A 17,464-nucleotide genomic window follows, 5' to 3' on the forward strand; every position below is an offset into this window, starting at 1 on the left:
TCATCCCTTTTACCCACTTCATTCTAACTCTTTTATATTCTAAAATTTACCATAACTTGGTTGCTGGTACTATATACTTAGTTTGATATAATAAATATAACAACTAAAAAGATTAAATATATATAAATAAAATATGTTCAGTGAATTTAAGCCATATGGTTTCATGGAATTTAACTCGCTAGTTTAGGATAAACTTATCTAATGTTTCAAGAATTAGCAATTAGTTTATTTAGAGTTTTATAGAAATAAGGGTTCCAACCAGGCTATGGTATAAGGAGTATCTAAGTGATGGCTGCTTATTATACTGCCTACCAATAATCAATCCTACAGGGGATTCCTGGCTTAGATGCTCCATGTCCTGTTGGACCAGATGGCTTACCTTTACCAGGTTGTGGGTCACATCATCCAGCACAGGTAAACTGTTTTTGCATGTTTCTTGCATGGATGGTAGCAGCATGTGCATGTTTGTTGATAGTCTTCCAGCATAGACATACTTGTCTATTTGGTCCTACTGGTCTGCCACGCCCTGGTAATGGAACCTTCAAGTTTCAACATTCAGCTTACCATCAGCATTTTCTAAATAGAAAATATATACATCAAACTTATTTTGTTAGACTGAAAATTATTTACTTAAACATTTCATAAGTCGCATAATACTTTTTAATTATAATCATTATAGATATATTTAAAGAAATATAAGAAAAGATTTATTTCTTTGTTCTTATAAAAAATTATATGATATTGGATTAATATCTCATAATCAAATAAATTAAATAACTGTTTTTATTTTTACTTTTGTAATATCAGTAATATAACTGTATTTACTGAGCCTAAAACAATCTAGATGACAATAAATATATTTCAACATTTAATTTGCTATTTTTTCAATTCATTTTAAATAAATTTTTATTAGCATATAAGCATCACAATAACCTTTTTAACATAACATCAGTTTAATGATAGACTATTCCATCTGTAAATGTAATATTTAAAAGCTTATTGACTATTTCAATTATAATAAAAGAATTTGTGTGCCATTTGTGCACATGTGTATAAAACAAATCAGATGTAATTATTTTAAAGTGTCTATCTAGTAGTTTAAATAGATGGAGTTTTTAAATATTTATAAATATTTAGATTTGTCTTTTTCAAGCTACTAAACTTGTGCCTTTTGAATTTAATACAACTAATTTCAACAAAAATTAATTGTTAACAGCTTGATGTTAAATGTAAAATAAATTACTGTTATAAAATCTAGTAAACTCCATAAGGTAAGTACTAGCATGACTGTCTTCTCATACATAATCAAAATGCTATTCTTGCTGTAATCACATTACAAACACCTGAATCATTTGCACATGCATACATCTTGCATTTAAACACAAGTTTTTCAACCTAAATTCCCAGCACACTAAGCACGTTACTCTAAAAATTAGTTTCAGTGATATATTTGTTTCATTTATTGCTGTCATGACTGGCAAGATTTTTCAGCATAGAATCAATTTTTATCAAAGTTAAGAAGTCAAATGAAAATAAAAACTACTCATCTATTAAAGTATATTCATTTCCTTTGCTAATAATTTCATAAAATTGTCCATTTCATATGATTACATTGATTTCAGGAATTTCTGTTTGGGTTTTAGCTTCCTGACTTACTTTATATCTAACTACATACTCTCAGAATTTGAAACAGGAAGAAATGTGGTGGTCATTGGATCAATTCCTAGTGTTTCATATAATTTTTTTTTTAAATGTATAGTTCTGTGGCAAAAGTATCTACTGATACTTATGTATTATGTGAAATATTTATTTATTTTATAAGAGGAACTTCATAGTTTTTCTTCTTGAATATTTTTTATTAACTTCTTAATATTTATTGCTTGTATTATTGAAGAGCATGAATTTCACCCCTAAAAATCTGAGGATTCGTCCTTATATTAGAAACAGTATACCGATATTAAAAAATGGCATGTAAATTTTACTTATGCAACTTTCAAACTATGCTTAATTTTTTTTTTTTTTTAATGGTTTGTCTATTTTTCATATTAACATAAATAACTCTGTAAATTTATTTGAATAAAGTGTTGCAGTATGAGTTTTGCTGCAGCAATTTAATATTCAAGTAGACCTGTCATAGCTATTTTCAGCTCAAGTGTCCTCAAACCTAAAAGCAAAACTAATTATCTAGTTCTTATGACGAGCATCTTTATCATTAACTTTTATATAGATCTATTATTATACTTTTGTAAGTTTGAAGTAACATAAAACCAAAATTTCATTTAAAAAAATATAATTGCTTTTATTTGTAATTTCTTGGTACCTGCTTTTAAAGATAAGTGTACTTCATTTTATTATCTTGTGTAAGCATATTTCTTAATGGATATTTGAGATAATTTTTTATTAATAAATAAATGTTATACCAATCAATAAGAAATCAGGTTTATTATTACTATAACTGAAGATGAGCAAGTTCAATCCAATACTGATGAACAGACTTTTGGTGTAAAGACTATGATATGCTAATGAGATATTATAAAGAGTAAAATAGTTGAAATCTTAGTTTGTCAACTTTATTAATAACAATATATGAATATTAGTTTTACGTTCATGATAGCTGGTTTGGCATAATTTTTGCAGCCTGGAGCAAATATTTTTACAGCCTAATAATTTTTACATCAACTGCACAACTGAAAATAAATAGTATGAACAATACATGTCATTTCTCTTTATATATAACTGATGATAATAGCGATGATTTCTTTCTTCATCAAAAAAGGCTATTCTTCATAACTCAAATAGTTATTGGTAACTGAATCAATTCTAGTACATAGTAATGTATGATATATTGATTTCTAATGAAGGTTTGAAGCTTCACACTTTAGTGGAAAGGAATAGCTGATGAGATCAACCCCACTCAAACTTATTTTACTGATCCTAAAAGGCTGAAAGCCAGTCAGCCATGGCAAAATTTGAATTCCGGACATAAAGAGATATAACTAAATACCATATGGCACTTTCTCCATCACCCTGGTTGTGCTAATCTACTGCCCACAGGGTACAATGTTAATTTTCATTGTTTTAATCAAAGTCCAGAGTGCTGATCATAACACAAGTCTCGCTATAACCTAAATAGTAGTAGTAGTAGTAGAAGTAGCAGCAGCAGCAGCAGTAGCAGTAGCAGCAGAGGTAATAGTAGTGGTGGTGGTGGTGGTAGTAGTAGTAGTAGTAGTAGTGATGGTGATGATGATAATGGTTTCAAATTTTGGCACAAAGCCTGCAATTTCAAGGGGCAATGGTTAGTCAATTACATTGACTAGCATTTTATTTTATCAACCCCAAAAGGATGAACAGCAAAGTTGACCAAGCCAGAAGAAATGCTGCTTAGCATTTTTCTGTTGTGCCTACAATTCTTCTAGCTCAACACCTTGATGATAAATGAGCATGACATTTCCTATTTATAAGAGAAAAGAAATGAAAAGTTATGACAACTTAAGTTGAAATATAAACAAAAAAAAAAAAAAACTTCAATGAATGAAAAAATATCCATTTAAATTACAATACTTAGTTTCCTTCATAGTCTTTTGTGTACATAAAAAATAAAGTTATTTTTATTATCAACTCTATTATCTTTTATGTGCATGGAAAAATATATGTCTGAAAAGGACAACTGCCAATAAATTTTCTGTATTTCTTAGGTCAGAGAAAAGACACTATCAAGATAATTTAGTGTACTTACAATGGTATCTGCAAAAGTTTTATATTTTGTGAAAAATAAGTGACTAGAAGAAATTCTGAAGTGAAGAATGAATTGCTGCATGTTGTGGTAAACACTCAGAAACATAAAAACAGGATCTGTATAGACAGCATGCAGAATTACTCAAAGCCCCATTAATTGGACTAGAATTCTCTATACTTTGAGTAATAAGGAAGTATTTCCACAATAAAAGCTTTTAAATCCACAGTATATTACAAATGCTTGATGTATTTGTTACTATCATTTTTAGTTCTTGCATCATGTTAAATTTATTTTACAAACCTTTTCACAAATAATTAATATCAAAACCCTATGAATTAGTTATCAGAATCTACTAATAATGATAATAATAATAAAGAGCAGGAGACAAGTTATAAATATAATCAAGTTTCATTCTTGTTTGCATAAAATATGCAAACAAGAATGAAACTTGATTACATTTATTATATCATAAACATTACCTTATTTGTATATATGAATATACATATATTGTCTACTCATCCAGTAAATAAAAAACTTTATATAGCCTACAGACAAAAAAAAATTCATCCAAAACTCTGTTGTCACTTTATACTTATCCTTAATAAAAATGTTTCCATAATAGTAAAGTTTCAAGACTCCAGGTTCTGAAAAACCAAAACAGAAACCATTACCTTATCCATCTATTAGCCAGTTATTAAAAAGACCTTCAGAAAACTGCAATAAACAATGATTGATATTATCTACGTATTCTATATTTATATTTAATTATACTGTATTATGATTATAGACATGTGCTGGAGTTAATAGTAACAAAAGTTTAAACATTTTTTTTTACAGTTTTTCATATATATGCTTGTGCTTCTTTTCATTCACTGCAGGTTTTTACCAGCTTAAATCCATCAATGACTGCTGAACCAACTAAAATGACTTCTTCTAGTTCCATAAATGAGGAGAAACTTAGTAATGGCCCTGTTTGTGTGTATTTCTTTATTTGGTTCGATGTCTTATGCAATATTCAACTCATAATACTTCTATCTTAAGTATAATGTATTGCATTCTTTAAGCTGTCTGTCTGAGTTTCTTATTGTTGATTTTTCTTCATTTTGTTTTCTTCTGGGTTACTATCTCACTTTTTTGTCTTTGCATATTTGTTTGAATTTTTTGCATTAAGAATTTCTGGAAACTTCTCTTCTGCTACTATCTTGTTAAAAATTCAGAAAAATATAAAGTTATGATACAGACCATATGAAATAAAAGTAATTTTTTAGTAGAGTAAAATAATTTGTGTTAGATAGAAGTCAAGAATAAAACCTAATTTTAGTAACAATAGGAGTAACAAACACAATTTTGTTAAGTTTGACACACCTCTGTTGTCCAGTAATTTTGTTTCTTAATATTTTCAAATATTAAATTTAAAACTTCTCTAATTTAAAAACATGAAAAGAATTTATGGCATAAAAATTTCCCAAAAATTTTTTTTACATTGTCACAAAGAATGTTTTTATTTCATATTTAACCACCAAAATAGAATAATTTGGCATATCTTAACTGGATATCTTCAATATAACACTTCAGAAAGAATTTAAAATTATCATACCATAATTAGTCAAATTAAATTTAAAATTTTCAATTTTACTCAAATATTTGTAAGTAAAATACAACACTATTACTATAGAAATGGGTAAATAGTTTTAATTATGCTTCTGCTGAATGTAACCCGAATGAAATTATTCTATAGATCAAGAAAACTGGAAATTAATTGATATAGTACAATTATGTTATCATAATTTCCAGTAGTAAATTTTGTCTTTCTCTCTATAACATGGTTCTAAGTTTTTCCCACTGAGTGGTACTTTGAGCAAGTGTCTTCAGCCATTGCTTCAAGTTGGCAATGGAATTTAATAGATGTAAGTTATATGGAAGCTCATTGTATATACAAGTGTGCATTGGTATGTGTTTGTATCTTTTACTAATATATATCAGTGAAAGATATAAATATCACTAAAAGTCAGCGCACTCATCACTTTTGCTGTCAGAAATGCAGTGAACCAGTAATTGCTATTCTTCACAAATAGTGATATCAAATAAATAAAAGTTCTTTCAAACATTTTGGCTCTAGATTAGTATCTTAAAAAAATTCTACATTCTTCAAACTAATTGTTTTAAAAATCATAATTTTGATATTATTTGCTGTATATAGCCTTTAATATTATTTATTTGCCATCTTAGTTTAAATTGTGTTGTTTACATTTAATAAGTGTATTTTTCTGTATTTTCTCTTGAAAATTCCTATAGATGTTAAGGCTTCTTTTCTGTGCATGCTTTATATTTTCTCAATATTTTCTTTAATTCCTCATTGCATGTCTCTTTATCAAATGTTTAATTAGTTTAATACATACTCAGAACTTTGGAAACAACCAGTTTAACTGTTTAGAAAAGAAATTTTGGAATCACAAATGGTGGTTTTAAAAGCAGAATCCCAAAAGTTACAGATGATTTGAAAATTATTATATGCAAAGTGCTGTAAAGCACGAGATAAGCTCCCAAAATATAGTCTGTTAATACTCAATTCGTTGAAGGATACAATTTCAAGAATTTTTTTCCATATATGGTTTGGATGGAATAGCAAAATAATTTTCCTGTTCTTTGTAAGTTCCTGATTCACTCTGATGTCTTTCAATTAAAATTCCACTCTCTCAGTTTTCATACAACTGCTTTTTTATTGTCACTGATAGATATATAGCCCACCACCAAGTGCAAAATATTGTTTGACTTCTGCAATGCAACAATGATAGCTTTTTTCTGTGCCAAACTCTTAAAAACACATACACACTCTCTCTCTCTCTCTCTCTCTCTCTCTCTCTCTCTCTCTCTCTCTCTCTCTCTCTATCTATCTATCTATCTATCTATTTATCTATCTATCTATCTATCTATCTCCCTCTCAGTTCATCATCTTAATTTTCTTCCAGCTGCTTGCCACACAACTGGAAACTTATTGTAATGCATCATATTTCCAAAAAGAACAAACTCTTAAGTCTTTCAAATTACAGACTTCTTTCTTTCAAATCAAACATCTCAAAGATGTTGGAAAGGATTAATAAAATTTTCCAAATCAAATGGTTTTAAAGTAATCTTAGCATAAACAAAAGTTTTAGTTATCAGGAAAGAAGACAAGCCTTTACTGCTATGAATGAAGTGGCCATGCTCAAAAGTCAGTAGTTTAGAATGCCATAACTATAGAGACACGAGATGTACTGGGATCACAGATAGGCTGACAGAGAAGAAGGATTTCATATGTAGAAGATGGACAGGATTAATTATCAGTAAGAGCACTCATGATGCATTTTTTTCTTTCAAATACTTGAAGGGCTCCATAGAAACAGTTGATAGCTTTTGTTACCTTGGTGATTAGATTAACAATGGAGGAGGCTGTTTTGGAAGCATAATGTCTTGAATAATGACTGTGTGGAAAAATTCAGGAACTATTATTTCAGTTGGCAATATAGGGCTTCTCCACTGATTGACAGGCAGTTTGTGTGATGTTGTATCCAAAGTATGGCATTTGATGGTTGTGAAACATGGACATTGAACATGGAGGATGTGTAAAGGCTAGAAGTGAGCAGGCTCCGTTTGATATGTAATGTTACCGTCAAATGGATTTGAGAGAAAACAAGTTATAAGAAGCAGCAGAGGTAATATGTTAAAGAGAAGACTGAGCTAATACAAACAGGTGATGTGTATGGAGGATGACAAATGAGTAAAGAAGTGCCAAGTGACCCAAATTTTAAGAAACCTGCAAGAAAGAAAGATCAAGGAGGGCATGGAAAGGAATGGTGAAAGCTGATCTCATTTCTTTAAAACTTAAGAAAGAGATGATGGGAGTCTACAACAAATGAAGATATGCTTTACTAGAGAACATCCATCCACCCATTTGTTTCTGTACCAACTCTGTTTCCAACACCAATTCACACAAAAGTTTCATGTGAAAAGCTGTGTAATATTTACAGTTTTGAACATTAGAGCAGCACTTTTTGAGACCTGCATCAAGGGTGTGCTCTTATATTGCGCAACTAATCAGTACTGTGTTTTGCTTGTATCAAGAGGAAACAAAAAGTATAAATAATGCTAAAAATAAAATTGGATATTTTTTTTACATCTGAAGAACTGCAATTTTCCTTCAGACTAAAAACCTAAGTTGAGTGCTGCATTGGAAATACCCCATCTTTCTACTCTGCTTGTTTTGTTTGACTTCAGCATATATCGAAACACCTAGTTTAGAATAGAGGCAGCTGATGAAGGAAAAGTTCTATAAGTGGCTCGTCTGTTTTCCTATGTGTTCATTCTGTTGTCTGTAAAAAAAGTCCGTTTTTTGTGCTTTATGTTCCCGTTCCTTTTTGACGTCCTGTACCCGAATATGCATCTATATATACATGTAGATGTAGGTATGTACATATATGTATGTATACATGCATATGCTCATATATCATTTGTATTATATATATATATATATATATATAGCATGGAAAGCGGACGTTAAGTGATGATGATGATATGCCTAAGGTCCTGGAAGAGTGGAAAGAAACCTGATCTGTTCTGGCATCTTCTTTCAGTCATTTACCTCTTATTTCCAAAATAAAGCTACCTTCCTTTCTACTGTAGCTCACTCAGTCAAAGATCTTGCTCTTGCAAGTTGCATGGTGATCTCACTAATGCAGGTACAGCAAACAAAATACTTTGTACACCCTGTAAAAGAGTTGGCATTAGGAAGGACACTCAACCAAAGCCATGCCAAAACAGACATTGGAGTACACTGCAGTTCCCAGACCATTTAGATCTTGTCAGACTATCCAGCCTATACTTGCATGGAAGTTGGATGTTAAATGAGAATAATAATGTATACATATAAGCTGTTTTAGCTTGTTATGCTATATGGGCAGAGCCTGAGGATTGTGTGAAGGCATCAGATGTGTTATAAAATGCTGAGTTGTTTTTCATCACATGAAACTAGTAATGGCTCATAAAAATATATACTGTGTGTATATTAAGTAATATACATACATACATACATACACCTGCCATGTATGTACGTGTGTTGTGTTTGTAAGTTTGTAAATATGCAAAAGCTATATGTTGCAAATAAGTTCCCACATTCTTTGCTCCCATTCTACTTTTTGTTTTGAAAACATCACTGAAATCTAGTGCTCTTTAATTCCTGTGTTTTCCCCTATGAAACAAAAGTCTACTTCCTTTCTTTTCTACTATTACTTGATGAGTGTAGCTCTTCCGTGCCTAATCAAAAGATTGTCACATGCATATGTTTACTTGGATGTTGTTGTCCTTTGTGTTCTTAGTCCTTGTCTTTGTACATCCATCACCAGAGAAATAGTACCATGGAATTTAACATCTTTAGGCTTTAAACATGCTGAAACCATGTTGATTTTAGTCTTCATTGCTAATGAGAGGATTTCCATGTTATGTCTTGTTAGCTGTATATTCAACAATTTCCTAATAAATCTTTTACACCTCACTTGCTACAATTTAATATTTTCCTGCCTTTTTGCAATAATTCAAACTTTGCAAAACAGGTTATTCCTTAAAGCTTGACTTCAAATACATACATAGTGTATTGAATCTTTTTGCATATTCATACTTAAAACTAACTTCTGTTTACTTCATTGTTAACCTGCACATTAGCTCTGTAATTTTATTGTCCTTCTCATAATCTTATTTACCACTATCATTGTTTGATATACTTTTTTATCTTGTGGTATTAGCATCATTCCCAACAGGTACTAAGAGTGAAATTTGAAAATTTGAAAATTTGAAAATTTTTTCTCTAATATCAAATGTGAAATTCTGTCTATACTGTGTCACTATTTAAATTAAATCCCATGGATTTAAAACATCTTTTTCTCTCTTTCTCTCTCTCTCTCTTTCTCTCTCTCCCTTCTCTCTCTCTTTTTCTCATGTATGACTAAAATTTTAAACTTAATGTATTCCTAAAATCGTTATGAATATTCCTAAATAATCTACCTCCTTAAAGAGGTAAAATCTACTTTCCATCACCTACTCCATCTGCATGTTATTTATTCTGGTGTTACAATAACCAATTGCCAACTCCTGTCGACATTTATCATTAGGTAATGCAGCATGTGGTCAAAGCACCTACTCTCTTGCTACTTTTTCTGTTGTCTCATTTATTTATCTTGGTAATATGTTATCTCTCTTGCTTCAATATAAACAACCCTTCTCCAAGATTAGTTTTTCCAAAACAGAATTGATATAAGATAGTGAGTGCCCATCATATTACAAAATTACTGATGCTACAATAAATACATTCCAGTCTCTTCTTTTATTTCATGATGGTGTCTACTAATTCAGCTAAATGAAATATACTGTACTAGAAGCCTGCCCAAACTATGATAGCATGAAAAAGATAACAGCTGTTAAAATGAAAATATTATTGGTGTCATTTATATCTTATTTTCCTAATTAAATATAGTTGTTTGTAATGTTTAGTAATCTTTATTTCTTACCCTTAACATGCTGATTTACCTTCCTTATTCAGTTTTATATTGAAGATAAAACTATTGGTACATATCTTATTTTTTTCTTTCCAACCATTCTTTTTTTCCTATTAACTGCCCACAGCACTTCAATATCATAGAGCCAGGTCATGATATGGAGACAAAAAAAAACTTATGTTGTCCCTTACAAAGACTTAACAATTTTGTCTTCATTTTTAAACATTACTAGCTGCCTTTTGATAACTTTTACATCAGCTTTCGTTAGTATGATTTTGTTTTTCAACTACCAGTGGTATATTGGTAATATCAATGTTTTACATTTTTTCAAAACAAGTTAGGTTTTAATGATAAAAACCATGCTTTAATAGTATGTAATATTTCTTATTAGATACAAATGATATTTTTGGCTGGAAATATCAAGTTTACATTTCATTCAACCCAAGAAATAAGTCTCATTTATTTTTCCATACCAATGAACATCTCAGATTCTCCTCACAAGGAAATATTGAAATTTGTTTCCCCTCGTGTTATTGTAAATATTACACTCAAAATACTTTTCTACTTCACTAAATAATATATTGCCTTATAAGTCCTTTTATAACATTACAATATAAGGCTCTGTCTGTGTGTGTGTGTGTGTGCGTGCGTGCATGCTTGTGTGTGTGTGTGTGTGTGCCCATGTATGTGTGTTTGTTTTCAATTTCCAAAAGCTACTTGCATGTTGTTTGTTTTTCAGTTTTCTTCCTTTCATATTATCCATTTTTTTTTTGTTTTGTTTTGTTAAAAAATGATAATCAAGAGCTTAATTATTGCATGAAGTGTTGCCATTCTTCAATTCTATATGTTCGTTGCCCTGCAGGTAACCAGTATATACTTTGGTCAGTTGAGTCTAATTCAGCTGCTTTTTTTGTTTTTCCTTTTTTTATGAATTTTTTATTTGAAACATAAAATTTGCTATATTATAGGATGTTGTAACTACATTTGTAAATGCTACATCAATATTTCTTCTTCCTAAATATTCTAAACCTTTAGTCAATAGATAAATTTATCAAATGGCCCAGATAAATGCTTTTATTAAAATACAGTTATTTATAGTCATGCTTTTGGCCAACACACTCATATACTGTCCATATCATTAAGTGCTTTCATTCATGCAAATTAAAATAAATCATTTAGAAGTGTAAAACTTGCAATTATATATGTAGAGAGAGAAGTGACACACACACAAGTATGTATACACACAGATGTTTGTGTTTGATACCCATATTTAACTCCTATGATAAATAACAGTAAATTTATTATTACTAATTATACATTTAAATCTAAATCTATATTCCTTAAACAGAATGTAAAGGTCTTAAGTATCAGATATTGTGTTAAGATTTAATGTTTTTAAAGTAATTATTGTCCTTTTCTTTTCCTTTTTCCAGTGATCCAGGAATAAGCTTATTTTAAATGGCCCAGCTGTATATAATGAAAGTAAAAGAAACAAAAAGACTGAGTAAATTACACTGTAAGCAGAAATGTCATTGTCCAAGTAATGACAGACCAGGATACAAGAATTTTCTGAACTTGCCCTATGCATAAAAGGCAAGCATCAAGTATGATCCCATCATTTTGACTGTGTGAATTGGAGAGAAACATAAAAAAACAACAAATAACTAAATATAAAAAAATCATGCATGAAAAAAAAGGAACATTTTCTAACTGTGTTCATCAATCAGTCATTTCAATAAGCATTTTACAGAAAATAATTATGAGCATCTTATTGTAAATAATTGTTCAAATACAAAGGATTGTTTAGTGATATATACATCACTAAAGACATAAGAATGGTGTAAATTTTTTTGTTACCTCGTAATGCAGGGATACTGTAGTATAAATAAATAATGGTTATACTGATGTAAGTTTTGGTTGGTTCTCAAGAATTGTAAGTTAGTCCATAAAACAAAAAAAAAGACTTTTCAGCCTTTACTTACAGAAAAAAAAAAAAAGCAAAGTTACATTTCCCTTTTTTTTTTTTTTTCATTTCCATTCTTTTACCTCTTTCCTTTAGATATATGTGTTAGATAGCAGGAAAATCATAAAAATGTTCTTTGTGTTCATTTCTATATAATGAAACAGCTCATTAATTCAAATGACAAGCCCTTACCTGCTGCCTTATGTCTTTATTCTAGTGCTACAGTGCTTCACCATGTGCTTTACTTTGCATTTATATGGACAAAAGATCTTGTAATTGTGTGTCTATATATATATATATATATATATATATATATATATATATATATATATATATATATATATATATATATACATATATATATATATATATATATACATATATATACATATATATATATATATATATATATATATATATATATATATATATATATATATATATATATATATATATATATATATATATATATATATATATAATGTGCATGTGTGTGTGTGTATCTGCATATAAATGTATTTACATATGTGTATATACATGCATTCTTATTTGGAAGTGTATTTATATGTGTGCATATAAGATGCATGGGTGTATGTACATATGTAAATATATGTTTATATTGCATCTACATATTCACATATGTATTCATGTAGATAGATAAATGTGGGTATATGTGTTTATACATTTAAATATTCAAGAAATTGTATCTTTAAAAAAAAAATATATTAATTTATATAACCAAGACAGAATCAGAAAATTTTTTCTGCTTATGTCTATTTGAACTGTTTTTGCAATTGAACTAGTGTTGGGTCGTTACTGGTATTTTCTTATTCACTGCTATTAATGTTCTAAGTATAATAAATTTGACTAAAATATTAATGATATTAGTTATTAAATTTTATTTATAAATAAAAATTATAGTTATAATGAGAACTTGATTATAATTTGAATTTCAGTATATGTTTAGCATTTCAACTAAATATGAATATCATTCATTATAAATCACAGCATCAGCAACATATTAATTCAGTGTCCCTACATATCTAGATTTGAGTAACTGTCTAAAACTATTCCCACCACTCATCCATTTATTTTCTCAGAACATTTCATTAGAAATATGTTAGTAGCTTTGAAGCAGATATTCAGAACATATAGATTTGATATTTTAGCACCAATTAATACACATGTTAGAAATATCTCCAGATTTTCAAGATTACAGAATACAAACTATATAAAAATTTAGTTTAGCAGATAAATTTTAGCTAATTTGTTTTAAGTAAGTTAAATCAGAGTTAGACAAGAACAATCAGTGAGGAAATGTCCATTAAGAACAGTATAATTTAACCAAAACTTAACATTGCAGAGTTTTTTTACTCTCACTACTAAACAATAAAGGATTTGTTTTGTGCATCATGCATTCTTCTCGATTCATTTGGAATGTGTGTGTGTGTGTGTGCGCGTGTGCGTGTGTGTGTGTGTGAATATATTTGTATGTATGTATACATACACACACACTGCTGTGGAGCTAACCATGGCTACAACTGTTCTATACCTATCCAAAGTTGTCTCATGTTACATTACACACATTTAACAATAAGCAAACATAAATGTATATATATTTACTTGTCCACAAACTGATGCAGAGATACAGACACATAAATCTATATACACACACATAGACATACTCACATATAGGTGAACATACACACACATTCATAAGCACCCGAACACACACACACACACACACACACACACACACACAAAAGTTCAGTATTCATGTATGTGTGTATATACTGAGGAGAAATTGGATATACACATATTGCAATTAATATTATATATATATATATATATATATATATATATATATATCCATCAAATTCCAGTTACGTATATAAATACATACTTGTAAGTACTTTTCATCAAATACATAAATACATCTATAGAAACTTAATGTTTAGTCTAATAATAAAAATGCATTCTGAAAAATTACTAATATCTTTAGTGCAACAAAACTTTATCCTTAAAAACTGAAATCACTTTTTCACTTAATGGTATACTTAGAATTAATAGTAAATTGCAAAGGTTTTGGATTTCGGCATCATATTTGGTGCTGAATTAATCTTTATTTCTTATGAATGCTGGAAAAAAAAATCAGTGTTTAACCAATATTTTCCCACTCTTTATATGTATATAGTTTTCTATGGATTACCGAACTGTATATATTACTGGATTTGATGTAACGGTATCAAAGTAAAAATTCTGAAAGTAATATGCAATTTTCTCCTACATCCAGCAACATAGTGTGCATATGGCAACTGACTTTGTTTAATGCTATAAACCTTCTTTTTAGTTAATTTGCTTTTCTGTATTTTTAGAATATTTAGTTATATATTTCATGTTTAAACTTTTTGTAAACCACCCCCCACTCTTGGAAAATGTAGAAGAGCTCTCTTAATTCAATTAGAATTTGGATAAAATTTGGACTTCTATATGTTTTTTTTTTTTATTTGTTTAAAATAGCAATACTGATATTAGAAATATTTTATTATTTGCATAATAATTTATTTCCCAAGTAGCAGTTGCTATACAATTACAATTAACATACACATGAAATCTGATCTACTTAATCTCTTAGATCAAAAGAGCAAATTATTTAAAATTTATTATTTTTGAATATTTCTTTGCTCCGAGTAATTAAACAGATTGTTTTTCTTTTCTGCTATTACTGTTGATGCTGCCTTTAATTTTAGTTCTGTTATTGTTATTATTGTTGTTACAAATATCACCTTCATCTTCAACATTATCATCATGATCATTGTTAATAAACATATTAGTTAGTTTGTTATTAAGAACTCCAAGTTTCTTAATTCGGAAGTATATCAGTATACATATATATGTATATATGTATGTATGTATATTATATATATATATATATATATATATATATATATATATATATATATATATATATATATAGATATGTGTGTGTGTGTGTGTGTATATATATATATATATTTATATGTGTGTATATATATATATATATATATATATATATATATAGTATGCATGTGTGTGTATATATGTATATGTGTGTATATATATGTGTGTACATATGTATATATATATGTATATATTTATATATATATACACACATATGTGTATGTGTGTGTGTATGTATATATATATATATATATATATATATATATATATATATATATGTATATATATATACATACATATATATATGTTTTTTTTTCTTTTTTCCCTTTTTTTTTTAAACTTAGAAGAGCAAAACATTGAAATAATGAAATTCTTACTGTTGGTCATTTATGATACCAATTAATCTTTTTTTATTTTAATTCAATCTTTTACATATAAGTATTTTTTTTTTTTTTTTTTTTTTGCTTATCTGGTAAACATTTGGAATTTTGAAATCTTTTAAACATTTACAGATAGATAGCACTAAAACTGCTATAGACTAATTTTTATGGAAAATCAGGTAATATATTCCTTCATTAGCAAATATTTAAATATATAATTAATAGCAAATAAGGAAAGGGGGAAATGTTTGCCAAAATTATCCTTAATTTCATCTTAAGGGTATTAGATTTATGAATAAATATGTAATGTAGGAAATTTTAATATTTATTTGTTCAATTAATGAGTATTTTTAACATTGCTTCCCTCAAAATTAAATATTGAAATACTATTTTCCTTGGTAAAAAAAAAAATCATCCAAGCTTATTTTGTTAATTCTTTTTTTTAATTTTCCTTTGCAGGTTTTTGTCATCTAAATTATTTCATTTCATAAATTAAAGGAAACTTTTTTGTCAGCTTTTTCACTTAAAAGTTATTTAGCTAACTTTTTATTTAATATTTTCTATGCTTTTATTGATTTATATAAGGAAAATAAATTTGATTTAGTATTTGAGAGAAGTTATCTCAGATAAAAATTTGTATCTCTGAAATTTATTATATATGTATTCTGTTTACCATTGTAAAATGTTAGATAAATTAAGAAAATATTTTAAATCTATTTTTTAGTTACTTTGGAAAAATGAATTAACATGAAATAACTACATTATTTAGATAATTTTTTACATCAGATTAATCTTTCTAGTTTATCTTAATTTTATTTGTAATATTTTAACATAGACTGTATAAGTACAAAAATTTTATATTGTAAAATGCATTTAAAATGTGCTTTGAACATTTTAATTCAAATAAAATGTATACAGTATTTTTTATCTTTAATGGATTTTTATTGTTTTTGTCTTCATACACACACTATACACATTTATTTTACACTACACTTTAAATAAAACTATTAAAATAAATTTTAACTGTTTTAAAATTACCTTCATTATCAACAGAGTGACTTTTGTATTCCATAGAAAAGTTCCCATTAAAAGACTAAATTATTTTGTAAATATTATTCTCTTCTTTCTCTCTCAGATCATCTATTCAAATAAATCTAAATATTTTCTTCAATTTTTGTGCGCTTTTAAAAATTTGCTAAATCTTAAAATGTAGTATTATGTTAAATTGTTTTCAGTTCTAACTTTAATGCAAATATGTTATTATAGCAAAGTCTAAGTTTCTTTTAAGCACACTAAGGTTGTTAGACGTTTCTTGAAATCTTCTGTTTTCATAGATGACAATTGCTTGTACATTGTCATACAAATGAATTGTTGAAATAAACTAGTAAAGAAAGTAATCAAGGAAATTTTGTTATCTCTCAAAACTAATATTTGCTAGGCTTTGTTGAGGAAATTGAGCTCTTGGTTACAGTGGTAGCAATCTTTAGGTTATCAGAATATTGTCTTGTAATTGATTTCTGTCATGCACTCAATGATTGTGACATATGAAGTAGTCAGAGAACATTTGCTAATTTGTCATGAGATGGATTAGGAGATTGGACTATGTAGAGAAGAATCAAATTGAAAGGAATTTCAATATCAAAGAAGTACTGCATGTATGTAGCAAAAAATTACTGTATTTACTTCAGATATGTTGTTTGTGTATTTACTCCCCCTTATGTATCTACATCTATAGCCAAAAGCTCAAATTCTTCTATAGTTTGATTGCAATCTTCATTCTTGTTCAAACAACTCAATACATTACAGAATTGTTTGGAATCTTTGAAATTATTAATAATTAATCAGTGGAAAATTGGTTAATAGTCTTTGCACCAATGTATTTATTTTGATATATATTAAGGAAACCCTGATATGCAGAAAT

General features: G+C 28.1%; 1 protein-coding gene across 43 annotated transcripts in view; it reads left to right on the plus strand.

The window, feature by feature from the left end:
• Positions 1-12,162, plus strand: part of LOC106873237 (uncharacterized) — a 229,508-nt gene extending 217,346 nt beyond the window's left edge. For 14 of the 43 annotated variants that reach the window (XM_089345158.1, XM_052977098.2, XM_089345177.1 and 11 more), the window contains 3 exons: positions 331-414; positions 4,615-4,711; positions 11,694-11,893. In XM_089345158.1, the coding sequence (XP_089201284.1) occupies positions 331-414; positions 4,615-4,711; positions 11,694-11,707 (195 nt within the window). In that variant the 3' untranslated portion in view covers positions 11,708-11,893. Of the gene's footprint in view, positions 1-330; positions 415-4,614; positions 4,712-11,693 lie in introns of all 43 variants that reach the window. The other 29 variants (XM_089345199.1, XM_089345247.1, XM_089345279.1 and 26 more) reach the window with 7 other exon arrangements.
• The last annotated feature ends 5,302 nt before the right edge of the window (positions 12,163-17,464 follow it).

This window comes from Octopus bimaculoides, chromosome 2 (genome assembly GCF_046866305.1).
Source record: "Octopus bimaculoides isolate indiv1 chromosome 2, ASM4686630v1, whole genome shotgun sequence".
In the NCBI taxonomy this organism is placed as follows: domain Eukaryota; kingdom Metazoa; phylum Mollusca; class Cephalopoda; order Octopoda; family Octopodidae; genus Octopus; species Octopus bimaculoides.